This window comes from Cervus elaphus, chromosome 9 (genome assembly GCF_910594005.1).
Source record: "Cervus elaphus chromosome 9, mCerEla1.1, whole genome shotgun sequence".
NCBI lineage: Eukaryota > Metazoa > Chordata > Mammalia > Artiodactyla > Cervidae > Cervus > Cervus elaphus.
The window spans coordinates 9,366,809-9,394,595 of record NC_057823.1 but is presented as its reverse complement, the minus strand read 5'-3'; the positions used below and the strand labels follow the sequence as shown (position 1 = coordinate 9,394,595).

Here is a 27,787-nt window from a genome sequence, read left to right as displayed (position 1 = left end):
AATAAGTGGAACTGAATTTAGCTGAACAAGCTCAAGCCCACTAAACCAAACAGAATCAAAATAAATGCAAATCAGAACCACTTAGCTTAACAGATGGCAGTTCTCAGAGTTAACTCAGTGGAACGGGGCCAATTACACGGAATGAATAGAATTAAACTTAACAGGATTGAATTAAACTCAGATGAATCCAACTGGATTGAACCTAACCAATGTGCCCAAGATCAACATCAATCTAAATCAGAACAATGGAAATACATCAACTTGAACTCAATCCAACCTAAAGTAATCTAATTCAATTCAACCCAAGTCAACCCAATCCAACTTCACCTACTTATCTCAGCCTAACATACTCAGGCCAACTCAATCCAACTTTGGTCAATCAATGGAAACGAGAATATTGGTAGTTAAACTCAACTGAAATAAGTCCAACTCAACTATATCTAATCCAACAGCCGAGCTCATCCTAACTCAAGCCAATTCAACCCAGTCAAGAACAATTTCAAATAAACTAAACGGAAATGAATAAGTTTTTACTCAACTCAGTCCAACTTGGTGATGCTCACCTAATTAGCCTAGAGCAACTTTAACTTAAGTCAAGTGAATAGAAATAAACAGATCTAAACTGATTATATTAATATTGAAGTAAACCCAACCCAGTTTAATCTACTTCACCCCAACCCAGTTAAGAGCAACTTGATTTCAACTCAAGTCATCTGAATGTAAATGAACAGAATAAAAGAAATTTGAGCTGAATTCAGCTTATGTGTTATCTCATATCAGAAGCCCAACCTGATGCAAGGGCTCAGCTCCCACAGCCTCTTGTGATTTCTCCATCCCAGTGCTAATGACTATGGTTGTAAATTTCCAGTTTATACATTTTCCTCCCAATAGAATATAAGCTCCTTGAAACCTCATTGACAATCCTGGGATATTATATTTGTAAACAATGTGTTGAAAGACCTCAAATAAATAAATAAATACTCACATAAATTGAGTTCAAGACTGAACTGAAGAAATTCAATTCAACTGAACATTTATTGCACAGGGACTCTATTGCAGGCACATTGTACTATGCCAGACTTAACTAAGTTTGTACTCAGACGCTTCAGTCATGTCTGGTTCTTTGCGATCCCGTGGACTGTAGCCCAACCAGGCTCCTCTGTCTTGGGATTTCCCAGGCGAGAATCCTGGAGTGGTTTGCCATTTCCTCCTCCAGGGGATCTTCCCATCCCAGGGTTTGAACCTTTGATTCCTGTGGCTCCTGCATTGGCATGCAGATTCTTTACCACTGAGCCGCCTGGGAAGCTCCTAAAACCAAACTGATTGAGCTCCTACTGTGTGCCAGATGCTAAGTACTTAACTATACTTTATCTAAAGCTTGCAGCTCATTGAATTTCCTCCTCAATCCTGAGGTGTGGGTTTATGACTCCATTTTACAGGGGAAGATATGGAGGTTGAGAAGTATTAAATCACTTGGGAAGTGAGAGTCAGACCAGGGTCTAGGTGGAGCCCTGGGGTCCCCTCTGCCTCATCTGGGGTCCTCACCGGGTCAGTCTGGTACTCTCGACTGTAGAGTTCATGACAATTGTTGAAGATGTACTCGTAAGTAGAGTTGAGGCAGGCTTTCACACAGTCCTTCACCACCTGGCTGGCTCGGGGTGGGCTCTGGAGTTCTTGTACCTGGAGGGAGGGGAGGAGAGGGGCAGGGTTGTGCAAAATTGGGACAGGGGGTACCCAGAAAGTGGCTACAGGTGGATCTGTGTTTAAGGAAATGATGTAGCAATATGAAAGCACAGGGTCACTGAGAAAGGGCCCTGCTTTCCAGACAAAATGTTCCTTGTTTAGGACCTAAGAGTTCTGGAGTATCCTCCTTGGAGAGCTGATAGAACCAGGTCCCCTTACCTACCTTCATCCGAAAGAAGGTGATGCTGGTGAGAAGGTCCACAGTGGATTTGAGGTCCTGGAGTCTCTCTGGACTGCTGGCTGGGAAGTTATTCTATGGAAGGGAGGTGGGGTTACGGAAGAAGGCTAGGGGTTGATGGGAGATCATGTTTTAGGGAAGACACAAGAGCCTCCAAGTTTCGAGAGGTGTGTCAGGGGCAACTGAGAACATCTTGAAGTAACTGGCGGTATCTTCTTGGATGCACTAAACGTGTTGAGCAGGTGCTGCCCACAAATGTATACATGTGTTGGAGGAACACATTCCACATGCTAAGATGGGTCCTCCTATATGCATGCTTGCTGGTAGCAGTCCCCTTCAGGCACACACATGCATGTGGTGAGTGAATCATCATACGTGCACTTCTCACCCGATACATGGAGAGGTCGATCCGCAGGGAGTTATGCAGCTGGTCCAGGAGCTTCACAAAGCGCTCTTTCTGAGGAGGCAGAGGTGGAGGAGGAGGTTGGGCGAAAGCAGGGACTTGGGGATCAAGCGCGCCAGCCAAAGTTGGTTGACATATTGGCTAAGTGGTTGCTATATACCATGCACACCCCATGCACTGTTGAACTGAACCCTCGTGACATCCATTTCCATTCAACACAGGGGCAATATTAGGCTCAGAGAGGGGAATGAATGGTGCAGTCACACAGTAAGTGAGGTCCAGACTGGGGATCTGGGAGTCACGTGAGGTCTGGCCAGCACAGGGTCAGGCTCTCCCTTATCTCTAGGCCTCTGCTCCTGGAACTGACCCCAAAGTTGGAGGCGGCGAAGCGGTCGGAGGCAGACACGTTGGTGGAGGCGGTGGTGTGAGCATAATAGGCGTTGATGTTGGCAAGCAGGGTGCTCATGACGGCAGGCACCCCGGGACACATGTATTTGGAAGAGAGGCAGGCAAAGTGGCTGGTAGGAGGGAATGGGAAGCACTGGGTCTGGTGTCCAGGCCCCAGAGTGCCTCTAAGACAGCCCCCCAACCCCTCAAACCATCCCCTTACTCCCTGCTTGATTCTGCCCTCTGAGTTTCTGTCTCTTCTATGAATTGTCCTATCTCTGCCTCTATCTCCAGCTCTCATCCTTGTCACTCTAGTTTCCACCAATGACACCGCTAGCCTCCAGGAAAATTACAGAACCCCGACCACACTCATCTCCTCTCTGGATTCCCCTCCCGAGAGCCCCTTCCACCCAGATCTGCCAGTATCCTCTTGGTAGCTACCCTCCCCCCCCGTTTCCTGCACCTCATGTCCACCTCAGCCTGTAGCCTTACGTCATGGCTTGGTAGATGGACTCGACGCCATAGCGCATGGCAAATTCATCTACAATCTCCTGGGCTGTCTCATCATAGTAAACTTTCCAGGCGTCGTCACCCTTGGCATCTGGGATCTTCACGACCCCATTGTTCTGCACATCTGTCACGAAGTGGAACAGGTTCTGCCACCACAAGGGAGAAGGTGTCATCGAGAGTATAAGGGGACACAAAGGGTCAGGTAGAAGGTAGCTTAGCTCATTCACTGATCTGTTTACTCACTTCATTCATTCATCTCTTTGGTCCATCCACCACCCATCCATCCATCCAACTACCCCAAATTTCAGTTATTCCTCATCCATCCTTCCAACAGTTCAACTACACACCCATCCATCTGTACGTCTGTTCATCCACCCATCTACCCACCCATCCATCTCGCTATCCATCTAGTCATTTACCCATCAATACAACTACCCCCAAACCCACCTGTTCACTTATCCACTCTTTCAATAATTCAACCACACATCCATCCATCCCATACATTTACCCACAACTTCACTGTCCATCCAATAATTCATCCTTCCACCCATCAACCGTCAATCCACCCATCTATCACCCACCTGTCTGTGCATCTACACACCCACCCACCTACTCCCAAACTCTCCCATCCACACATCTATACTTCCAGCAGTTGAGCCACACATCCATCCACCCACCCTTCCTTCCACCCATTCATCTATCCACTCATCTACCTACCCACCGTTCCAACAACCCCCAAATTCACCTATCTGCTCAAACTTCCCTCTAACTAATTCAGCCACACATCCATCTATCCCGTCTAACTACCCACAGCTTAATCTTTCCATTTAATAATTTATCAACCCATTCAACCATCCATCACCCATCTACCCACCCATCAGTTTATTCATCCATCCATCTTTCCATCCATCATCTATCTGTCCATCCATCTACTCACCCATCTATCTATCCAACTACCCCTAATTCACCAATTCAACTCATCTGTACTTCCAACAATTCAACCATACATCCATCCACTGATCTTTTCATCTTTTCACACAATTTTTATCCACTCAGCACTCCTTCATCCATTCAATCAACAAACTGAGTTCTCTCCAGGAACCCCCAGGCAGTTAGAAGAGACAAACCTTGGCACAAAGAACCTAACTGTGAGTGTTCACGGCTGAGACAGATGGAAGACCTGTAGTTTGCTGGTGGGAGTCCATTCCCCTTCCCAGAGGAGGGGGGCCTGAAGGTGGAACTTGATTGATGGGGAGGAGTTTTCTGAGCAGAAAGAATGGCATGGGGGACAGTCTCAGTGGCCCAGAGGAGTGTGGATGGTGTGGTAAGAAAGAGGAAGAAGCAGCTGGGGCAGAAAGGAATGGTGAGTGGAGGGAATGTGGGCGATGAGGGTGACCTTACGGCAAGGTGGAGCAGTGGGCCTCACCTCGTGCAAACAGGTGTACTGGACGTGGTAAGGAGCCACCTTCTCTTCACCTTTGATCTCCACACTGATGTGTAGCCGGATGGCGCCTGACACAGCAGATTTGTCAGTCCGCTTGTCTGCAGAGCAGAAATGACGGCAGTGTCAGAACTTCCCAACAGGGCCCCGCGCTATTTTCACATATGCCTAACTGCAGGCCTCCCAGACTCCTTGATAAGGCCTAGGAGTTTCTCCTTAGATTGTCTCCCTAGACTTGTGTCTCTCCCATTGGACTAGAATTCTTAAGCCCTGTGTATGCCTTCTAACTAGGATCCCAGATCTTGCTTCCTCTCCCAGATTAAATGCCTTGGTCTGCATCTCCTTCTTTATACTCAGAGCCTTGCTTCTTCCCGAGGCTGAGCTCTCAGACTCTGTGTTCCTCATCAGATCAAGCTCCCTAGAATCTACTTGATTGATCCTCTTAGACAGGATTCCTGGATCTGTGCCTCTTTGCTCAGACTAGTATCCTCAGGTCTTGCTTCCTGCCTCCCCCATCAGAATGGGAGAGCTAGATTTCCTCTAACCAAACTAAGAAGTTCCGAGACTCTGCTCACCCCTCTCAGACTGGGGTTCTTCCTCTGCCCTTGGTTTGGGCTCACAGATCCTACTCATCTTGGAGTTCTTGGGTCTACAGCTCCCGCTCTCAGATTAGGAATCCCCAAATCTACCTCTTCCCTCTTCCCTTATGCTGGATTCTCAAAGTTCAGTTCCACTTCTTAGTTTAGATGCCTGGCTCTGTGCCTCTCTCCTTGCACCAGGATCCTCTGGTCTCGTTTCTGCCTCCCGAGTCAGAATGGGATATGGAGATTCTGTCCCTCCCTCACTCTCCCAGACTGAACTAACAGATGCCTAGGTTCTGCTCATGCTCTCAGCCTGGGTGCTTCTTACTCCTATCAGACTGGGCTCACAGACTCTGCCTCCTCCTTCATTAGACTGGGCTCCTAGACTAACTGCTCCGGACACTGTCTCTTCCCTCCAGCCGGGCTCCCCACTTTGGCTGGCTCTCTGGGACTCCCTCCCCCTCCCGACCCCCCACCGATCCCCACCCTTGCTCACCCAGGTTGTACCACACGTCCATCTCGCCACTGAGTGTCCGCACCTCGATGATCGTCTGACCCAGGAAGTCATCGGATTCCCTCTTAAACCGCTGCTTCACGCGAGATTTGATATCGTCGTCCTCATCCCAGACACGCACCTTGATTCGGTCTGAGGAGTTGTGGCATTCACTGCAGAGGGGAGGAGGAGGTCGGGGCAGGGCTCTTGAACCCCTGCCGCCTTCAGCTGCCCCAACAGGAAGCTCCGTATGGGGGCCCCCAGCCAGACACTTACAAGTGAAAGTTCTCCTCCCACACGGGGTTCAGGTTTCCATAGATGGTTTTTGTCCGTTTCTTGGTTTTCCCGACTTGGACGGTGACATAGGGGTCACTGGATCCCGTCTTGTCCTTTGCCTGCAAACCCTGGGCACAGACCACTGGAAGACACAGAAAACAAATATAAATGTGGGCTCTAGGAGTAGGCAGGCCAAGAACAGTCACTCCCACGGGCTCCACAGGGAACCCCTGTGACCAATGCTGAGGGCTTTGCCCTGGCCACTAGAGCCGTAAGCATACCCACTGCGCATGCGCCACGTGCTCACGCTTTAACAACGGGGGAACCTCACCCAATGAAGGAGGCGAAGGTGCCCCAGGGTCAGGCGGGTCACTCTCGGGCGTATGCTCTACACTGCCCCCATAAAATCCCCAGGATTGAGCCGCCAGTTGCCCGCAGTATGACCTGACTGGCATCCTCCTCTGAGCTTCTTACCTCCCTGCTCCCAAATTCAGGGAGGGTCTGGAAGTCCTGCTTAACTACTTGTTTCAGTCCTTCCTGCTGGCATTTCCCACTCCATCCAAGTCTCCATCTCCTACTGAGACTTTCTGGGACAACATCACGGATACCCATCTGCCCAGAAATCCTCATCTTGTCATCTGTTTCCCGGGAAATCTCAAGGAGGATGAGGAACGGATAAACACTACAAGGCCCCAGCCCCGGAAGGACCTCTCAGGTCTGGGAGCTCAATACTGTCGCCTAGTGGTTGCAGATGTCCACTACATCCACTATGTCGCTTGCTAGGTGGCACCCTGCGCGCATGCTAAATCGCTTGTCGTGTCTGACTGCGACCCTATGGACTGAAGCCCTCCAGGACTGTAGCCCTGCATCCCCTCTGTCCATGGGATTCTCCAGGCAAGAATACTGGAGTGGGTTGCCATGCCCTCCTCTTAGGCGGTCTTCCCGACCCAGGAATCAAACTTGCATCCCTTATGTCTCCTGCATTGACGGGCAGGTTCTTTACCACTAGAGCCACCTGGTAGGACTTATTCCCTCCTGGTGTCACTGCCCAATACTCCTGGGGGCTTCCTGGGTTCACCTCCCAGGTAAACTGCTTGCCCTCATCTCTTTTTCAGGTCTGGTTCTAGGGTCTACCAACCGAGATACACCCGGATAGTTTCAGGCACACACGTTTGGAGACATATATGCCCAACTGTGGGCGCAAACGCATACACACAGCCATGAGAAAGTCACGGAAACCCTCAGACATGTGTAGCAAAGGGAAGGAAGGAGCGTGGGAGGGAGCACAGGAGGCTAATATGGGACCCCGTGGCAGCCCCTCCCCCGCTCCGCGGCCTCACCAGTGATGCTGATCTTGGCCGACCACTTGGATGTTCCGTCCAGCACGCTCTGCTTGACCGCCTTCATCTGCTGCGTGTGCGCAGTCTTGGTCACCGCGAAGATCTCCTGGATGAGCTCGAAGATCTCGGGCTTGTTGCGCTCCCGGATCTTCATGCGGTCCTTGAGCACCATGATGATGTTCTGCGTCCTGTCCTCCGCCCCGTGCTTGGAGCTCTTCTCCGCCGCCCCTGCGGACAGGCGCAGACAGGCGTCACCTTACACAGTGCACCCCCTCCCAGAAGCGACAGCCCTGATTCTCACTCCAGGGCTTCCTCCTCCGCTGCCACGGATACGGGGTTCAGGTGAGTTACCGCCCCCAGGCTAGAGATACCAGTGCGTGCTCAGTTGTGTCCAACTCTTTGAGACCCTATGAACTGTAGCCCGCCAGGCTCCTCTCATGGGATTTTCCAGGCAAGAATACTAGAGTGGGTGGCAACCCACATTTTCCTTCTCCAGCGGATCTTCCAGACACAGGGATCAAATCCGAGTCCCCTGCATTGGCAGGCGGATTTTTTTTTTTTTTTTTTTTTACCACTGAGCTACTTGGGAAGCACTAGAGATACCAGAGCTCCTACCAGCTCTCTGAATCCTCCCCCAAACAGGCCTTTCCCCCTAAAGTTCCCACCTCCTGTCTTAGCCCCTCCTGTCCGCGTGAGTCCCCTCCTGCTCTGACCCCACCCTCGCCAAGTCTCTCCCCTTCTCTGATTCCTCTGCCCAACTTGAGTCCTCTCTGTCCTTTGAATTAACCCTAACCATAATCCATTTTTTTTCCCGTGGAAAACCTCTACCTCCCATTAAGTCCGGCCCCTTGTACAGTTTATTCGCTTCCCAGGTGGCCCTAGTGGTAAAGAACCCGCCTGTCAAAGCAGGAGACTTAAAAGACGCGGGTTTGATCCTTGGAGAAGGGCATGGCAGCCTACTCCAGTATTCTTACCTGGAGAATCTTCATGGACAGAGGAACCTGGCGGGCTGCAGTTCGTGGGGTCGCAGAGTCGGACAGAACTGAGCACGCACGCGCATCCTTCCGTAGTGTGCAGTTTAGCTCCTCCCTGAGCCCTGCCCCACCCCTCTAGGACCTCCCGCCCATCTCCCTTCCCAATACTCCGCAACACCATTCGTTAGCATAGCTCCGCCCCGCCCCGCCCCCTCGCCAGAGCCCCGCCCCGCCCCTCGCCAGAGCCCCGCCCCGCCCCGCCCCCTCGCCAGAGCCCCGCCCCGCCCCCTCGCCAGAGCCCCGCCCCTAGAGTTAACAGTCCCTCCCCTGGGTCTCCGCTGCGCTCCGCCCGCGTCCAGCACTCACGCTGCAGACAGTCCGCGTTGAGCAGGTCCTGGCACTTCTCGTGGCACTTGACACCGCACTCGGTACAGCGCATGCCCTGCCGCGCGATGCCCCACAGCAGCCCCTCACACTCGTAGCAGTAGGTGGGTGTAGTGGCCGTCCACACCTCGAAGTTGTGCGGCGTCGTGCACGAGATGGGGTAGATTAAGGCTTGCAGGGTCTTCTTGTAAACGTGATTTTTCTGCGGGGGAAGCAGGGCCTGTGACATAGAGCCCTAACCTGGGGGCACTGGCTTCCCTTCCCCCCCCGCGCCCCCTCCCCGCCACCTCCACACTGTCGGAATCCATGGTTCCGGTCCATAAACTATGCTGCTGTGCTGTCGAATTCTGTAAAGTGAGGAGCGCTTGTCTCTGCCACACCCCACTTCCTTTCCTCCAGGAGCCCTCAGCCCAGTCCACCCTCCAACCTGGGGAAAAGAGCCCCACGCACCAGCTCTTCGTTGTTCAAAGTGCTGGATGCCAAGGCCGAGGTGATGCCTGCTTTTCTGGACTGGACCAGGGACTGGAAACAGGGAAGTCACCAAGCGAGTCAGAAGGGTCCGTAGGCACCCAGGGGTTACCACCACAAGCAGAATCCACGGTTTGAGGCCATCGACCACCGATTCAGGTCACAGCAGTGAGAGCAAAAATGGCAACAACAACAACAAAAAAAATTGGGAAGTAACAGAAGCTCCAGGTTAGAAGAGACCCTGGAAGGGAAGCAGCTCCACATCTCTGACTCAACCATCCCTCACCACCATGGACCAGACTGGGGAACTATACTTGGCCATGGTCACCAGCCACAGAACAAAACCACCGGCCACAGCATTAACCAAAGTGGGGAGCCATCTGCTTTCTTCCCCACCGGTGAACTGTAGGACATGGCAAGGCTCCCTCCCCGGAACCCATGTGCTGGGGGCCAGCTGGAAGATCCCAGTGCAGGGTGGGGGCCTGGGGAGGATATTCAAGGGCCTGGGTCGCCATCACTCACCATGGCCTGAAGTGTCCAGGCAGCACGCAGAATAGAAATCAGATCACATTAGTCTCAGAGAATGCCTTGCCAGCCCCTAGCCCCAGGTCTGCCATGGGCAGTTGACCAGGTTGAGCACTGCCTAAGGCAGGGCTGCTCTGCTGGGGGAGGGGAGGGCACAGGCGCTCACCAGGTCGCTCACGAGTGGGATTGGCTTCCTCTTGCGGATGTCCGGCATGCTATCAATGATGATGAGACCACCGCCAGGGCTGCAAGACACCCACGGATGTCAAGGGCCCAGGGAAGTCCCCCTTCCTTCAACAGACATCATCTTAGCCCTGGGGAGGATACTTGATCTCCCCAGGTATTAAGGGTTGAATTATGTCTCCTCAAAAGATACATTGAAGACCTAACCCCCAGTATCTCAGAATGGAAGCTTATTTGGAAACAGAGTCATTGCAGGAGTAATTAGTTCAGGCAAGATCATCCTGGAGTAGGATTCACTCCTAATCCAATAAAAGTTATATCTTTATAAGAAGAGAGACACACAAGGAGAAGACGGTGGTGTGATAATAGGGGCAGAGATTGGAGTGACTTGTTTACCACCCAAGGAATACCCGGGACTTCCAACAACTAACTACCAGAAGCTAGAAAAGCAAGGATTATCCCCTACAGATGTCAGTATGACCCTTTCCAACACTTTGGTTTTGGAATTCTGGCCTCCAGGAACCACAAGAGGATAAACACTGTTTTAAGGACCCCATTTGTGGCAGTTTGTTACGGCAGCCCTAAGAAACAAAGACACTGGGCCTCAACTTCCTGGTCTGAGGAATGGGGAGATGATGCAGTTGCCTACATTTAATGAAGATTTGAATTAAGGCAAATCTAAATAAAAATGTATTTAAGAAATCAATGAAAACGTTATGCTCAAAATTGGAAATACATGTGCATACTTAAAGTCTATCCTGGAAGAAGGGATTTCAAAGCCCATGGGAAGGAGGAAACAGGAAATGGTATATGTGCTGTTTCCTCTCTGCAGCTCTGGCATAGCTGGTGAATCATAATGAGGGCTGTGGCAGATGCCGGACGGCCTGTCCAAATTCACTTTACTGAGAGATGCACTCATCCCAGAGACAATTCAGGTGTGGTTACTCTCCTGAATGTTCCCATTGGCCAATGAGAGTGAGGCCTGCGGCCAATGACCCCAGACAAGCCCTGGGGTGCTATTCATGCACCAGCACTGCCTGAAGGATCAGACAGAGGCTTGGAGACATCTGAACTATGTCTCTGCTTGGCTGCTTCCCCTGCCTGGCCCTGCCTGTGAGGGAAGCACTCTTAAGGGCACTTCCTGCATAAATCAGGCACACAGGAGCCCCACTTTCAGGCCCTGCTTCCAGGGCTCCCCACCTGGGATACATGCCCACCTGGGAGTCACAGCTTCTGTCTCCCTGCCTCTGTTTGCAAAGTATGTACAAGGGAAAGTAGTAACCCTCCAGCTGCCCTTTAAAATATTAGTGTAATTTACAAACATCTTTCGCATTCTCTAACCTCACTTAATCTCCCCAGGGATTAAGGGTCGAATTGTGTTGGAATGCACAAATGCTGAGAAAGCACCCTGGAAAATCAGTAACTTGAGAAACTAGACATGAAAAATGTTCCATGTAAGAAATAGTGTCATGAAACAGCCAGCAACTGTAGCAATAATCTGAGAGATGTAAAACCAGAATTGAAGCAACAAATTCACTCCAAGGTTGCAGCTGTATCAGGCAGGAAGTGGGTTTCTTCACCTTACACTTTGTCTAGGGGGAAATGGTCTTGAATTACATGAGTGGCTTGGGCAAGACCTCTCTGGACTCAGTTTTCTCATCTGTAAAACAGGGGTAGTGGGCCCCCCATGGGTTCCTTGTGAGGATTTGATGTGTTACTATCTTTGGCTCATGCTGGTCATGAGTGTCTTATGACAGTGGCTACATTATTTCACTCATGCTCAATCTGTCTCTTGTCTAAATGGAATCTCTCCCTGCACTGGTTGGGCTGAGGCTATGGTGCGAACCAGCTTCAAGCTCTGGATTCAAAACTTCCTCTTTCTCCCCACCAAGATCCATTACTCACCCGCCTTTGAACCACAGGGACTTGGACATTTCTCCTTCTCCCCGGGCCTGCAGGATAGATAGATTGAGTCATGTGGTTGCCCCTTCCCAGGTCAGCACAGGTACCACACCCACAACCATCTCCCCTTTGCACTGGGAGTCAGAAAGCCTAGGTCTTAGGGCTCACTGTGTATCCTTAGGGAGCTCACTGACTTTTCTGGGCCTCAGTTTATCCATCTGTAAAATGAAAAGAAAGGAAATGCTCTCTGCCACCAACTGCAGTGAACTTTAGTCCCCTTGTCTGTGAAAATGGAGGAGTTTTTGAGCATCATCTCAAGCAACTGCTCATGCTCTATAGTCCTGGAATTCTCAGAGGCTGGCTCAACATTCATAAGATCCTATCATTTGATTGTCTCCCCTGATTATCTGATCTCATGCCCCAGGGCCTTTGCCTAAGCCGCACCACCTGACTGTATGCTTTCCCACCTTCATTCTCAACCAACCTCCATCTATCATTTAGGTCTCGGCATAGACCCAAAGTCAACACCTCCTACCATGCAACTAGAGGGTGGCATAATGGGGGCGGCGGGCAGGGCAGGGAGAGTGGTCTGGCACTTTCTCCTGAAATACTGTTAAAGTATTTTGAATATCACTTCACTTAAAGTATCACCTCCTTCAGTGAGTTTTCCTGATTGCCAGATTAGCTTTATGCCCCTTCTACGAAACCCAGAGGTCCCACTCATGTTTACTTTTCTCTTGGCATATTATTAGTTTCATTACAAGGGTAGCTGCTGCATTTTTCATTTAATTTGCTGACTTAGGGAAAGTTAGTCAATAGCCTTTTCACAGTATATTCTTTGCTACTCTTTTGAATCTAGAGCCATGGGAATGTATAGTAAAAGAAAATTCTATTGCACAACTGATAAGAAATTTGACTTGAAACTTTTGTAGCTCTGATGATTGATGGTCTGAGACTTTGGGAGTCTGTTTAGGATCTCCTCCTCCTGCCAGTCTCACCCCAGTTTGGAAGGTCGCTGCAGATAACAACACTGCTCTATCCCCAGCCCAGAGAAGGCTGAATGAATAAAGCAGTCAATGAATGGCCTCATTCCTGCTGCCCATTAGAACAGTCATCCTGACCCTGACATTAATTCTATTTTTCACCTAACTCCTTTCCAACACGGATCAGACTTCAGACCTTTCCCTAATCCCAACACTGACACCCAGTGTGACCCCAAGAACTGACCTCTTCCCCTAACACCAAGTCTAACCCTGAACGCTAATATTTGGCTGCTGCCCTAACCCTGACGTCCATTCGTATCTCTGACCTGTATCCCTGTCCATGAACCTGGCCCCTGAACTTGGCCATAGCCACACTCTCAGCTTAATTTCAGCCCCAGGTACTAGTTCGCCTCTCCCTCTTCCCCACTTAGAAATCCAAGGCTGCCCTGGGGAGGTTGGACCGGGGCTTGGTGGAGCCAGCAGGTTGCCCCGGAGAGTAGGTAGGCAGGAGTAGGACCGGGTAGGACGAGTCAGATTGGGCAGGCACTTAGCTGGGAATGGTGAGGCTGGAGCCAGGGCAGGCGTGGGTGGGGCTAAGGAAGGGGGAAGTGAGTGGCATGGGCTCATGTGGGCAGAGCCAGGGAAAGGACCACAGTAGTAGGTTGGGACTTGGAAGGACTGGGGAAATGGGCGGGGCCAGCCTGGCCACGGGAGTGGGCGAGGCATGGGCGTGGCCAGCCTGGCCACGGGTGTGGGCAAAGCGTGGGCGTGGCCCGGCTGCCGCCGTCACTCACCTCTTGCAGCTGCAGCCGCACTTTGTTGAAGGCTCGCAGCCAGTTGGCCTTGGCTCTGGACACGGAGTCCTGACCCTCTTGGCCTTCCTCACCTTCTCGAGGCCTGAAACTGAGGCCGGGGGTTCGTGATGCTCCAGGGCCAGCACCCCCTCCACCCCCACTGTCTGAGTGATGCTGGGCCCGCCATGGCCTCCTGGGCACTTCAGAGATACAGTGACCCGCCCACGACCCTCCGACCACCCTCAGTTTCCCTCCCCACTTCCCACATGCCCATCTCCTCTCTGACACCTTCAGGCCCACCTGTGTCCCCTTGCCACCTTCCTGGATCTTCTGCAACTTTGTAATCCTACCTGCCCAAGATTCTTCTGATGCCTTTGTGACCACTCCAACCCTGGAAAGCCCTCCAGCCCCTCACAACCCCCAAGACTCCTTCATGACCCTGCTCAACCCACTCTGACCCCACTGAGCCCTTTCTGACCGCCAAGACCCTCCTATCCCATCCTAGACCCATGACTCTGTGACAGCCCTCCTCCCCGTTCCCCAGATCTACACTGACCCTACCATGACACCACTGACCCTGTGACCTTGTGATACCCTCAACCCCTTCCCTCTACCTCTCCTCAGCCTTGGGGGCCTCAGGCTCCCGCTCAGATGCAGGCGCTTCCTCAGGCACGGCTGGCTCGGGGGCCACCTTGGGTACGTCGGGGGCCTCAGTGGGCATGGCTGGGGCCTTGTCCTCCCTCTCGGGGGCGGCAGGTGGAAGGCTGACACGCTTGAAGTCCTTGGGCTCGGCCACAGCCGCCTCCTCTCGCATGGCATAGCCTCGGATGTCATCCGGCACCTCCTCCTCCTCCTCCAGCTCCTCCTCGTCTTCAGGTAGCTCCTCCTCCTCCAGGAAGTCCTCCAGGTCCTCATCCAGCTCCTCATCCAGCTCGTCCTCATCCTGGTCCCAGCGCGGCGAGTCCTTGTGGTAGCTGACCGAGCTGTGGCAGGAGTGGTAGGAATCCCGGTCCCGCTCGTCCTCCAGCTCAGAGCCCTGCAGGCTCTGCTCATCCGGGTCGAAGTCCTCGCTCAGCTGCGAACTGCCTTGGCTCAGCTCCCCTGAGGAGGCGTAGCGGCTGCTGCCTGTGGGGCTACAGGGTCGGGCCAGGGCTCAGGGGCTGGAGCACAGAGCTGCGGCCCGGCCCGGCCCTGGTCACACAGGCCCCCTCACGCGGTCATTCCCTGGGTTGGTCATTCCCTTTATTCCCAGCATTGGGGGAGCACCTCTGGGCACCCGGGAAACACAGCCGTGAACCAAAGAGACAAGACAGCTGTCCTGAGGTCACTGACCATCTTGGGGGTCAGGCAATAAAATCAGATTGATGACAAGATCAGTGCCCTAGTGTGCGCCTATCCAGGCACTGTGGAAGCTGGGGGGAAGCGTTCACCCACATATTGAGGACCCCGAATGAGTGTCCCTGCCACAGCCCCCTTGGAGACCTAGCGCTCCTGCAACAAACATAGCTGCCCCTGTCTCCTGATGTCTCCCCTACCCCCGCCTCAGCCTGGTCCTCCCCCTGTTGAGCCCCCTCCATTCATCAGGACTCCCTGACTCCACTCTTTCCCCAGCTTCCACTGTCAGCTGATCCTTCACCGGCCCCCTCAGCTCCACCTCAAAGACATATGTGTAATGCGTCCTCTTCCTTGCATCCTGGGCCCCATGTTAGCCCAGGCTCTGCCATCTCCATTAGATGCTGTCTTACTCAATGTCCACTTCTTTCCTGGACATTAACATTTTCCATGAAAGCCACAAAGGGGTTTATTGGAATCATAAACCCAATCACAGACCTACTCTGTTCCAAACTCTACCATAAAAGTAAAGTTAGCCACTCAGTCATGTCTGACTGTTTGCGACCCCGTGGACTGCAGCCCACCAGGCTCCTCGGTCCATGGGATTCTCCAGGCAAGAATACTGGAGTGGGTTACCATTTCTTCCTCCTGGGGATCTTCCCAACCCAGGGATCGAACCCAGGCCTCCTGCATCGCAGGCAGATTCTCTAAAACCCCATGCCGTGCTCTGCACTTTTGTGTGGCCCAGGCCCTCCAACTTCCCCACCCTCAGCTGCCTCCATCCTCCCTTCTCTCCCCCTGCTCCAGCCACACTGACCTCCTGACTGTCCCTCCAACACCCTAAACTGCTCCCACCTCTGGACCAGTGGTAAAGAATCTCCCTGCCAATTCAGGAGATGCAAGAGACACAGATTCGATCCCTGGGTCAGGAAGATCCCTTACAGAAGGAAATGGCAACCCACTCCAGTGTTCTGGCCCGGGAAATCCCATGGACAGAGGAGCCTGGTGGGCTACAGTTCATGGGGTCGCAAAAAGAGCAGAACGCAACTAAACAACTGGACCCTAGCACCTGCTGTGCCCCCCCCCCAGGAACATCCTTCCTTGCCTGCTTTATCTGGAAAATTCCTTTGGTGCCTACTGAAATAGCACTTCTTTGGGTGAGCTGAGTCTCCTTCAGCCTCTAGTCAGGTCAGACCTACCCTCATCCACATTATATGCTCCTTATATGCACCCTGGATCATACTCAACATAACCAGGAAAAATATCTGCATGAGGGCAGACACACAGGCCACCTCTCAGCCCCTTCTCACCGCTCATTCAGACACTTAATAAACAGCGTTCCTTGTCTTAAACACTTCCTCCCTCTCAGTGACTAGGATCCTCTTTCTCAACCAGACCCTGCGATGCTGTAGGAATCAAACAGGGGTTTCTCCCCCTCGCCCTTATCTGCTTAGCTATGTGTGTGTTTGACTGCTTTTCATTGCCTGTCTTTGTAGACAGCAAGGACGGGGGAATCCTCGGGTATTATTGGGCCGGAACAGACTCCCAGCTCCCTCTGCTGGTGAATACTCCCAAAGTCCACTCCAGCACATTCCGGGTCGCCAAGTGAGGAGTGCACCTAGGACTGGAATCTCCACACAGGTCTGGAAATGCCCACCTGTGACACCAGGCACCATGTAAATCACTCCAGGCTGCAAGAAGGTGGGACCGATGGTCCCCAAGACTCCTCCCACCCCAGCTCTGACACTCGGGAGCCAAAACAACTCTGATCCCAGACACTTCTCCTGGATCCCATTGAGTTAGCCACCAAGAACCTCCCTGTATGATCTGGCCAAGTCTACCTTTAGCTGAGCTGTTTTCTCTGCCTGGAATTCTTCTCCTCAGACTCCTCATCTATCCTTCAAGGGCTAGCTCCCGGGCACCTTCCTCCAGGAAGCCCACCTTGCCCTTTCCCACCACCAGGGCGTCTAGCTGTGTCCCTCCTGTAAGCCAAGCCTTGACCTGCAGGATGGAATGTCTGTTCCTCTGGGGGCATTCAGTGTCCACACTGGGCAGCAGGACCAGGGTGGCGTGGGATGGTGTCTTAAGCCACTGTCAGGCTGTTTCTGCCTGTGCACCCACTCTCTGCTGTGTGACCTGTTCATGGGAGCGTGGACAAGGCTCCTCCTTTTCCATTCCCACCCCCCATTCCATCCCAGGAATGCTCACACCAAACAGACTCTCTCTGGGACATACAGACACACCCAGGGCCAGAGAAGGACAAGACAAGCCCATGCACAAGGAATGGGAGCCGGTCCAGGACCAGCTCCATGCACACCCTGCTTTGAGACCCAGGAAACTTGCTCCTACTCTTTGAGCCTCAGTTTCCCTGTCTGTAAGATGGGCACTCTTCTGCTTTTTTCCTCCAAGAGAAGACTTTCCCACCTACTGAAAGAGCTCATATTTTCTTTATATTTGATATCTTACTCTCTTTTCAACTGTTTCCCATACATTGAAACTTTGTTCCAATAATTGCATGAGTCTGAGCCAGCTTGAATATGCAAGTGAATGATGCTTTACAAATGGCAGTGGTTGCAAAAATGGAAGGAGAGGCTGTTAGGGAGACAGGAATGCTTCTGAAGATATTTGGAATAAGGAAGTCACTAATACAAACAGAAAGGGATCTAATTCTTTGTTTTCAGGATGGCTCACACACAAAGGAGTTAAATGAAGGATGCTAGAGTAAATCCAGGGCAAGACTAATTCTACTCCCTCTTATATCACTAAGTGGTTTACCTTGAGTATGTCATTTCATTTCCTTGGACCTAAAAAATAAAGAGGCTGGACTGAATGCTCAATCTTATTTTCTCCTTTTTGAAGTCCAGTTGATTTACAAAGTTGCTTTAATTTCTGCTGTACAGCAAAGTGATTCAGCTATACATGCTTTTTATTTTCTTTTTCATTACGGTTTATCAGAAGATATTGAATATAGTCCTCTGTGCTGTAGAGTAGGACCTTGTTATTTATTCATTCTATATATAATGACTTACATCTGCTAAGCCAGACTCCCACCCCATCCCTCCCCCAAACCCCTCCCTTTTGGCAAACACAAGTTTCTTCTCTGTGCCTGCAATTCTCTTTCTGTTTCATAGACGAGTTCATTTGTGTCATGTTTTAGATTTCACAGATAAGTGATATCACATATTAAATATTTGTCTTTCTCTTTCTGAGTTACTTCACTTCTTATGATAATCTCTAGTGGCATCCAAAAATGCTCTGGAAAAAGTTCCTTCTAACACATGTCATCTATAAACAATCTGAACTTTCTATGGTATATGCAAAACATAGGGAAGTTTAACATAAAACTTGTTTAAATACCTGCAAAAAAAAATATTGTACTGGATGGTGCTAAAGAGTGAGTAGGGAGGATTTCCCTGGTGGTGCAGTGGCTAAGGCGGGAGACACAGGTTCGATCCCTGGTCTGGGAGGATTCCACATGGAGTGGCGCAATTAAGCCCCTGCGCCACAGATGCTGAGCCCAGGCTCCAGAGCCCACACACCACAACTACTGAAGCCCTGGCGCCTGCAGCCTGTGCTCTGTGACAAGGGAAACCAATGCAATGAGGAGCCAGACCACAAGTGCAAGGGAGAAGCCCCTGCTCGCTGCAAACTAGAGAAAGCCTATGCAAAGCAACGGAGACCCAGCAAATCCAGAAATAAGAAAATCAGTAACAGTTTAAAAATAAAAAAAGACTGAGTAGGCAGCTTATCAAGGTTTTCTTCAACTTATGTTTTACCCAAACTCTCTAGAGTGTTGTCCAGTAGAAATGTTTTCTGTCCATACTATCCAACATAGCAGCCACACGTTCATAGCTGTCGAGCACTTGAAAAGCTTCCAGTATGATGGAGGGACTGAAATTTTCTTTTACTTATTATTTAAAATGTGGGCTTCCCTGGTGGCTCAGATGGTAAAGAAAGGATCCACCCGCAATGCGGGAGACCTGGGTTCAATCCCTGGGTCGGGAAGATTCCCTGGAGGAGGGCATGGCAACTTACTCCAGTATTCTTGCCTGGAGAATCCCCATGGACAGAGGAGCCTGGAGGGCTACAGTCCATGGGGTCGCAGAGAGTCAGACACGACTGAGTGACAAAGCACTGCACAGCATTTAAAATTTAACTTTAAAAAGCCACTTGGGGCTGCCGTGTTGGACGGCACAACTCTGAAAGCCCATTTACTTTGACAGCACAAAGAGAAACCATTTATGATTTCTTTTCTTACTGCATTCAAAATAAAGTGATTCTGAGGGTTTCTCCACATCTCAGCCAGGATGTAAAACACTTGTTTGCATCATTAATGTTTTCGTCAAGAGTTGGAGAAGGCTTGCCATTCAGGAGGCTGCACGGCTATGTTTAATACCAGGTTTGCCCTTGAATTTTTGAATTCAGGGTTTGCCCCTAAATTTTTTAATTGAAGGATAATTGCTTTACAGAATTTTGTTGCTTTCTTTCAAACATCAACATGAATCAGCCAGAATGTGGTCAACACAGGGGTGGTTCTAAGATTCTGCTGGGAGCAGAGAGAACGGACCATCTCCTTGGTGGATGTCCTTGCTGATGATGGAGAAAGAACACCACTTCCGTCCAGCTGTGGGACCTTGGGAGGCTAACGTTGTGGGTTCCCAGGTGTCTTTTTTAGGGCTGATGGGCAGTGTGGCATTGTGTTTGTGGTCATGGACTCAGAAGTCTGCCTGACAAGGTTTAAATTCTGGCTCAGTCACTTAATAGCTGTGTGATCTTAAGAAAGTCACTTCATCTCTCTGCTTCATTTTCCACAGCTACCCCGAGGCATGTGGGATCTCAGTTCCTCAACCAGGGATTGAACCTGCATCCCCTGCACTGCAAGGCGAATTCCTAACCACTGGACCACCAGGAAAGTCTCACAAATAAATTAAAAAAAACCCAAAAACTAGCACTTAGTAAGTGTTCAATTAACCAGCATTATTTTTCTTGCTTATAGACATGGCAGAGCCAAGATCAGGACGAGGCAGGTGCAGCCGAGTCCTGCAAGTGCAGGTTCGGCTCCTGCTTTTACTTAAAACTGTGTATTTTCCTCAGCATGGATTTTTTTAGAAAATTCACTGAAGTGTAACTTACATACAACAAAATTCACTCTTACGAAGATATATTTTGGTGAATTTTTGATCATGCACTATTTTGGCATTCATTTTGATTTTTTAAAATATTGCATTGACATATTGATCTTGATGACTGAGTGTTTTGGCACCCTCTAAATTTTGTACTTGAGGCAACCTCAACTGTACCACACTTGCCCCAGCCTAGTCCTGGACCTATGTTACAGGGTTTAGCTCCAACTCTGCTATATCAGAGTCTCACACAAATCAAAGGCCCTGGTGTATGTGTGAGCTGAGCCTAATATCTTATTTATTTACTTATTTATATGTTCTATTTTTAATTTTCTTGGCCACATGCCATGAGACATTTGGGATCTTAGTTCCCTGGCCAGGGATAGAACCCACAACGCCTGCATTAGAAGTGCAGAGTCCTAAATGCTGGGCCACCAGGGAAGTCCCTGGTCTAATATCTTAGAGAGTTGAGGGGTCCTATTAAGAGAATTGGGCTTCCCAGGTGGTGCTAGTGGTAAAGAACTCGCCTGCCAATGCAGGACTTGTAAGAGATGTGTGTTTGAACCCTGGGTCAGGAAGATCCCCTGGAGGAGGGCATGGCAACCCACTCCAGTCTTCTCATCTGGAGAATCCCATGGACAGAGGAGCCTGGCGGGCTATGGTCCATAAGGTCTCAAAGAGTCGGACACAAACTGAGGCAACTTGGCATGCACATGCATTAATAAAAGTATAGGTTCAACAAGAGAGTAGAGAACACTCAACATTTTCATCCTGCCCATCTTTTAATGAAGGAAATGTATTCTTTGGGGAGCAAACACTTTAGAAGAAGACCCGTGACCAGTAATTCATGAAGCCACTGCTTGCCACCCAGTGGGTTCACCACAAATATTTGTCCTTATGATGATTTACCAACTGTGTGACCTCAGGCAAGTGACTTAACCCCTCTGGGCCTTGATTTCCCATCTGTGAAATGGAGTCAATAATATCCCCAACCAGAGAATGAAATAAGATGATGAAGGAAAAATGTTGACCCAGAGCTGGGCATCCAGTTAGCTCCGAATACTATTATTTGTGTTATTTACCTAATAATCACTACACAGCACTTTCAGGAACCGCGCAAAGTACTTCACAAATACCCAACCTGTTTAATATCATATTTGCTGCTGTTCAGTTAAGAAACCAGGACTGGGGTGATCAAGTCAGCAAAGAGGGGAGCAGCAGGCACAAGTTTCAGTCTCATGGGCTCAAGGGCCAACACACTGCACCCATGTAAGCCAGGGGACCAACCTATGAGGTGGGTCTGGGGACAGCCTAGTTTGAAAGAGCAGTGACGGTGGCTGGACTGAGAAGGGGAAGCTCCTAAGTCACGCCCAGGTGGCAGTGGTAAAGAGCCATCCTGCCAGTGCAGGCCTCGTAAGAGACGCATGTTCGGTCCCTGGGTCAGGAAGATCCCCTGGAGGAGGGCATGGCAACCCACTCCAGTCTTCTTGCCTGGAGAATCCCATGGACAGAGGAGCTTGGCAGGCTATGGTCCATAAGGTCTCAAAGAGTCGGACACACACCCATGCCTGAGTACCAGTGTCCGTGCCTGCTGGTCAGGAACACAGAGTTAAGGGCCACCAGGAAGGCCGAGCAGGACCACCCCAGGACCACAAGCCACCCGCCTGCTGGGAGTCTTTCCAGCATTACTATGTTTCACACCAGCCTCATCCCCTCCCCATCCCTGGTAATGCTTATCTCTTCATCCACCTCCTCGCCTGAGCGGTTAGAGAGTACAACAGGGACCAGGGGCTTTTAACTGGAGTGCCAAGGAGCCCCCATTTTGCACAGGAAACTCTTAGGGGCTTTGTGACTTCCTTCTCCTCCTTCAACTAAAGCAAACCCCTTTCTATCAGGCTTGCGGAGTTTTCTTGGTAAGATTTTAGGTAAAGAAAATTTCTACTGCCTGTAAGAAGGCATGGATGCCGCTTCCTTAGACCCACTTGCCTCCAGCTCCCTCCAGCCTCCTATTCCTCTCTCCACTCCAGGAGATGGAGTTGGACACACACAGACACACAGACACACAGACACACCCCCTCCACTCCACGGTGACTACCTGAGGGCCCGCGGCTCCGAGAGCTCCTCATAGCTGTGCATGGAGTCACTGTAGGATTCCCGGGAACCCAGGGGTGGTGGGCGGACGGAATACTGGTGGACTGAGGCATTGGGCTGGGACGTAGTGTAATAGGGTGGCGGGATGCTGTTGCTTGTCTCACTGCGGTAGTCACTGTCGCGATCATCCACTGCACTGTCAGGGTCATCATCTGGAAGAGAGAGGAGGTGAGGGGAGAGAGTGAGGAAGGGAGGCAGAGAGAGAGAGAAAGCACGCAATGGAGGCCAACACAGTGTCTCAGACTTGGGAGGGTCTTCATTGACTGCTAACCCAAGAAGAGGAATCTACCAAAATGAACAAAGGATCTTGGGTCATGTTAATAGAAGTACAGGTTTTAGAATAAAGGAGGTGAAAACCCTTCTTTTCTGTATGTGGGTCAAACTGGACCTAGAGAATGGGGACCAGGGTAGGTCCTACAATGTGAACAGGACTAGAACAAATTGGAAGGTGTCTTTCAGCTCAGATGTGAGAATGGACCAGTCCAGGCTCTCTGAACATAATATGGGTTTTTCCACCAGGTAATGAGTTTCCCATAATGAAAGTCACCCAAACACTTAGGGGGAAGTTGGGGGGAGATCAGGAAGACAAGGTAGGGTATAAATGCCCTTTAACCTTCAGAGATTTCTTGATATCCTAGGAAGGTGACCCAGACCTGAACTCACATGTATAGGAAGGGGCTCTGACAAGGTATTGTCTCCCTCAGAAAGGTTAGATTGTTGGGTTGGCAACACCATCACAGGCCTAGAATCTATCACTCAAATGGAACAGGGTGGGGTTGCCAAACTCCAAGTGTTTAGTAAGAATTAAAGGATAATTTAGTTCAGTTTGCTTTCCTTAGTAAACAGAAAACAGATCTTCTTTCTCAGTAAAAAGAAAACAGTCTCAAAGGATGTTAAATTGTGGTGGGAATAGGAGAGACTCAATTTATCTGGAAAGCAATAGTTGAGCTGAAGAGAAGTGAGCTGCCTGCCCCAAATTAACTTGCAGATTGGGTCTCCCATGGGGTACTAGGCTGTGGGATCACCTTACTGGTGATTTTAAACACCAAGAGGGTGGGTTATACTTTTTATTTAAAGATTTTTTTTTAACGTGGACCATTTTTCAAGTCTTTATTGAATTTGATACAATATTGCTTCTGGTTTTTTTCAACCTGGAATCTTAGCTCTCCAACTGAACCTGTACTCCCTGCATTGGAAGTGTGGAGTCTTAACCACTGGGCCACCAGGGAAGCCCCTGGTTTATACTTTTTTATGTCTTTAAGCATTTTTGCTCATCTCCTAGATTTTTTTGTGCTTTATTATTTTAACTTTCTAATTCCATTTCCCTCTAATAGAGTCTCTCTCTTTATATTAAAAAAATGTCAAATTTTTAAAATAGGGTAAACAGTTAAAATATTAGTTTCATCCTTCGCTTAGAACTAGCTGTCTGATTCAGTCCCTATTTGCCTCCAGAAAAACCTTAAATTCATTTTCAGCAGCAGTGCTGGCTTTAGCAGCATAGCTGTGGCTTTCCTGAGTCGCTCTGGCTTCCTGATTTCTCATTTGACTTGGGCCAGTGTGACCTGCGAGCTTTTCATCCTGTCCCTGCCGGATGACCATCATCACCTGATGCTCTGTGTGCTGACAGCGCTGGCGTCAGAGGCAGAAACAGATGTGAATTGCCACAACAGATGTATGAGCCTCAGGGTGAAACTGATGGGCCTTCAGGCCTGAAGTGGGGCATCTGAAACTGGGGACAACGTGGCAGGCTTACCAAACTGCCCCTCTCACCAACTTGTTTTCTACACAGTTATCTGGGTTTGCAGCCTACCAGATTGCCCTTGACCAGGCTGAAATAGTTCCGGTCAAATCACATGAGACTCTGTGCATGTTCACCAAACTGATTTTTTTTCTGAAAGATTATCAGTTTTAAGGGGAAGATTGCTCTCTGTTGGATTCTTTTTGCTTTTGCCCAGACTCTGCTCTTTACCAAATTGTTTTTGACCAAATTGCCTGCTTCTGGATAAGACATTTTCAGCCACTTTTGTTTTGACAAAATGCTCTGCTTTGGGCCCCATTGTCTTGCTCTTCTTGACCCAATTATCGTTACAGACTTTTGCTAAATTGGTTTTAATCCAGAATGTCTTTTTTTTTTTTTTAACTGTATTGCTTATTTTGTGTGAAACTGCTTGTGACCAAGTCTTCTTGTCTGCCAAATGTCTATTTTGGCTAAACTGGCTTCTGATCAACTTGCTTTGACAAATTCTTTAGGGTCAAAATACAGCTGACCCTTGAACAATACAACAGCTAGGGATGCCAACCCTCTGGGCAGTCAAAAATCCATGTGTGATTTTATAATCGGCCCTCCATAGTCAGACTTCTGCATCCGTGGATTCAACCTACTGGGATTGTGTAGTACTGTAGTAGTATTTACTGAAAAAAATCCACATATAAGTGGACCTGTGCAGCTCAAAGCCATGTTGTTCAAGGGTCAGATGAATCTGTAAACAGTTTTCCTGATTCCTGGGTCAGGAAGACCCCCTGGAGAAGGGAATGGCAGCCTACTCCAGTGTTCTTGCCTGGAGAATTCCATGGACAGAGGAACTTGACAGGTTACAGTCCATGGGGTCGCAAAGAGTCAGACACAACTGAGCAACTACACTTTCCTGATCTTGAAGGGGGGGGTGAGGTGGAACTTGTCCATCAGGATGTGGGGATGGGGTGGAGGAGCCTCCAGTTGATGGAGTAGAAATCAGGAGGTAGATACATGCTCAGACTAGAGGATTGGATTTCTTGGTAAAAGGCATGGGGAAAAGGGAGCCGTTCCTTAGGGAGAACACAGTCCTCTAATCTGGGAGAGGTGGCCTGTTTCCTTCCCCTGGGGGCAACTTGGAGGAAGCTGTGTGTGTTGGGGGCAGGGGGAGCTTTGGGAGCTGAGCTCTCCAGAGTGATATCTGCCTGGGGGCTTCTCTGCCCAGCTGCTCTGTCTGAGACCCTCTCCCCTCCCCACCCACCAGCCTCTGAGTGACACTGGGGCTGGAGGAGGGCTCCAGGTGGAGGAGGACGATGGGGAGACAAAAAGAGGAAGAAGTCACAGGAGAGGAGATGAGGTTATACATGGGGAGCGAGGTGGTGGGGGGATCACAGTGCCCAGCTGAAGACAGGCAGGTCTCCTGTCTAAATGCCCACTCCTCCCAGCTGAATCCCCCCACCCGAGTGATGGGACCCACTCCCCATGAGAGAGATCATGACCCTCAAACAGATGTTAGTGATGGGGGGGCAGGAGGGCACAAGAGTGGTCTTGCCAGTCCTCTGGCCTCAATGCATCAGCCACAGGCTCCCCACTTCCCTGATCAAAGGGGCGGGGGCCTCATGGTCTCCGAGGCGCCTACCTCCCCGTGGCCTCTCAGAACATCAAGCTGAGTACTTACTCTGCTGCTCACCCCAGCCAAAATAATTCCAGTTGCCTACAAAGAGAAGGGGCAGAGATAATAAAAGGGAGCAGACAGAGGGGGAGGCATGGGGAGGGGGGCTCCCCCATCCTCCTCATTCTCCCCATCTCCTCCTCCCACCCGGGACCCCATGCCCTTTTGCCGTGAGGATCTTTCCCAAGTATCACTTTAACCTCTGACTTTTGTTATGCCTTCACTCACCATCTTGGGAGGAAGGCAAGATATCCTCATTGTTTGACAAGACCACAGCTCAGCCAGGAAGTGATAAAGAGGCCATTTGGACCCAGGGTTTTCCAACTCTGAAGTCTGGGGTCAGCACGCCTCATTTGTCTCCCCCCACCTCCCCATCCTCCAGATAATGAAGGAAACACTGAACTGGAAATCTTCAGCTTTGAAACATCCCTGTTGTGTCAGTTTTTATTTTAACTATTCTTATTTTATAAGTGAAGAAACAAGGCTCAGAAAGGTAGAGTGAACAGCCTAAAGTCACACAGCCTGAGTGTCAGAACCAGGGAGAGAACTTCACCTTCACTACCTCACCCCCATCTTCTGGCACCTCAGAAAAACAGCTTGGACCAGAATTCTGACTCCTCTGACACTCGGCTGCCTCCTTTGTGAAATAAGGGTGATAAAACATTTCCAAGAGAACTTGGAGGCAAATGCTGGGAGGCAGGTCTCCATTCTTAAATTGAACCCACCTCTGGCTTCAGGTCACCTGCCCAGGGGCTCTTTGTCATCTGCTCCTGCCCCCACCTTGCCTGGCCCTGCTCCCACCACAATCCTTCAATGACCCCATTCACCAGAGAGGGGGTTTATAATTTCTTCAGAGCAGTGGTGATCCCTTCCCAGGTGTGGAAATCAAGGGACTTTCTCCATCTCTCACCCCAAGTGAGTGTAGGAATGGGGTCCTTCAATTGCAGTCGCCCAGTTCCTCCCTCCACCAATCTCCATCATCACATATCCTGGGCATATGGCGGGTCGGGGTGGGGAGGGGGTTGACGACGGATACAGGAGAGACCATGAGAGGGGAGGAGAGGAGGATGGGGAAGCAGATGGAAAAGGAGAAAGAGGTTGAAGGATGGGGTGGGGGCAAAGTGTCATGGGTATGGGTTTTGCCCAGAGACTATAATTTTCACTTCCCCATCTCAGAGGACTTGGAGGGCATTTTAAGGAGAAAGACATCTCCTAGATCTTTGAAGACCTGGTCTGGGAGCATCCGAGTGTCCACAGGGCCAACCAAGGAGGATAAACACTCTTGAAAAGTCCAGCCTTTGATGAAGGAGCAGTATATAGAGGAATACAGCGAGCATCATCATCATTAAGAGATACAGCACTGTGGAAGGAGAGGACAACTCAGAGTCCCTTGGACCTGGATTCAAACCCTGGCTCTGCCTCCTGCCACGTGTGTGACCTTGGCAAGTCACTCCTCCTCTTGACCTCCATTTCTTTATCTAAGAAAATAGGAGCCTATTATACATGTGTTGGCAGGATTGTCTGTCTGCACCGTCTGACTGTGGGCTGCTTGGGGGTCTGTGCTGGCCTCATGAAAGTTTGTTGAATGAGTTATAGGTCCTCATCCAGGACCTAAGGAATGGAACTGAAGACTCTGCCAAGTGCTTTTCAACCCTCTAGATGTCCTGCGTTCTTCCAAAAAAAAAAAAAGATCAGAATGCGGGGGGCTATCAGATGCCCCTGTTTCAAAGAGAGGAACTCTAAGGATCAGACAAAGACCCTGGCATGCCTGTGGCCACGTGGCAAGGCAAGATTCAAACCCAAGCACCAGATCTTTTCCTCTTTCCACTACACTGTGACCGGATTCTGTTCACTCTTAGGACCCATAGCAGTGGAGGGGAGTGACCCATTCATTACAGAGGACAGTCATGGGGTGGAGGAAGGATGAGAGTTTCAACTGGTGCCCAGGAAGGAACTGAGAAGTACTTACAACACTGATTACTGGGAACGGGAAGAGGCTTGTCCTGTTCATCCTGGAATGCATACTGAGGGGGGGGGAAGGAGAGAGGGCTTATCTCAGTGGGCTGCCAGAAGCCATGGCCCTCTCTTCTCTGCCCTCGTGACTTTCCCTGCCCCCTAAGTTCCCTCCCTCTGGAGGAGGATACAGCTGACCACAGAGGAAGAGGGAGAGGGAGACACACAGAAAGACAGTGAGAAACAGATACAGGAAAAC

General features: G+C 50.3%; 1 protein-coding gene across 9 annotated transcripts in view; it reads right to left on the bottom strand.

The window, feature by feature from the left end:
- UNC13A (unc-13 homolog A) overlaps window positions 1-27,787 on the bottom strand; it is a 64,746-nt gene that overhangs the window by 21,621 nt on the left and 15,338 nt on the right. For 5 of the 9 annotated variants that reach the window (XM_043911004.1, XM_043911009.1, XM_043911007.1 and 2 more), the window contains exons 7-25: window positions 27,545-27,599; window positions 25,582-25,617; window positions 22,116-22,323; window positions 14,180-14,698; window positions 13,566-13,674; window positions 11,792-11,838; window positions 9,870-9,948; window positions 9,701-9,706; window positions 9,161-9,232; window positions 8,693-8,912; window positions 7,353-7,580; window positions 6,013-6,154; window positions 5,740-5,909; window positions 4,648-4,763; window positions 3,204-3,367; window positions 2,692-2,842; window positions 2,310-2,378; window positions 1,907-1,996; window positions 1,546-1,680 (exon numbers count right to left, since the gene is read on the bottom strand). In XM_043911004.1, coding sequence (XP_043766939.1) covers window positions 1,546-1,680; window positions 1,907-1,996; window positions 2,310-2,378; window positions 2,692-2,842; window positions 3,204-3,367; window positions 4,648-4,763; window positions 5,740-5,909; window positions 6,013-6,154; window positions 7,353-7,580; window positions 8,693-8,912; window positions 9,161-9,232; window positions 9,701-9,706; window positions 9,870-9,948; window positions 11,792-11,838; window positions 13,566-13,674; window positions 14,180-14,698; window positions 22,116-22,323; window positions 25,582-25,617; window positions 27,545-27,599 — 2,616 coding nt within the window. The remainder of the gene's footprint in view (window positions 1-1,545; window positions 1,681-1,906; window positions 1,997-2,309; window positions 2,379-2,691; window positions 2,843-3,203; window positions 3,368-4,647; window positions 4,764-5,739; window positions 5,910-6,012; window positions 6,155-7,352; window positions 7,581-8,692; window positions 8,913-9,160; window positions 9,233-9,700; window positions 9,707-9,869; window positions 9,949-11,791; window positions 11,839-13,565; window positions 13,675-14,179; window positions 14,699-22,115; window positions 22,324-25,581; window positions 25,618-27,544; window positions 27,600-27,787) is intronic. The other 4 variants (XM_043911010.1, XM_043911013.1, XM_043911012.1 and 1 more) reach the window with 2 other exon arrangements.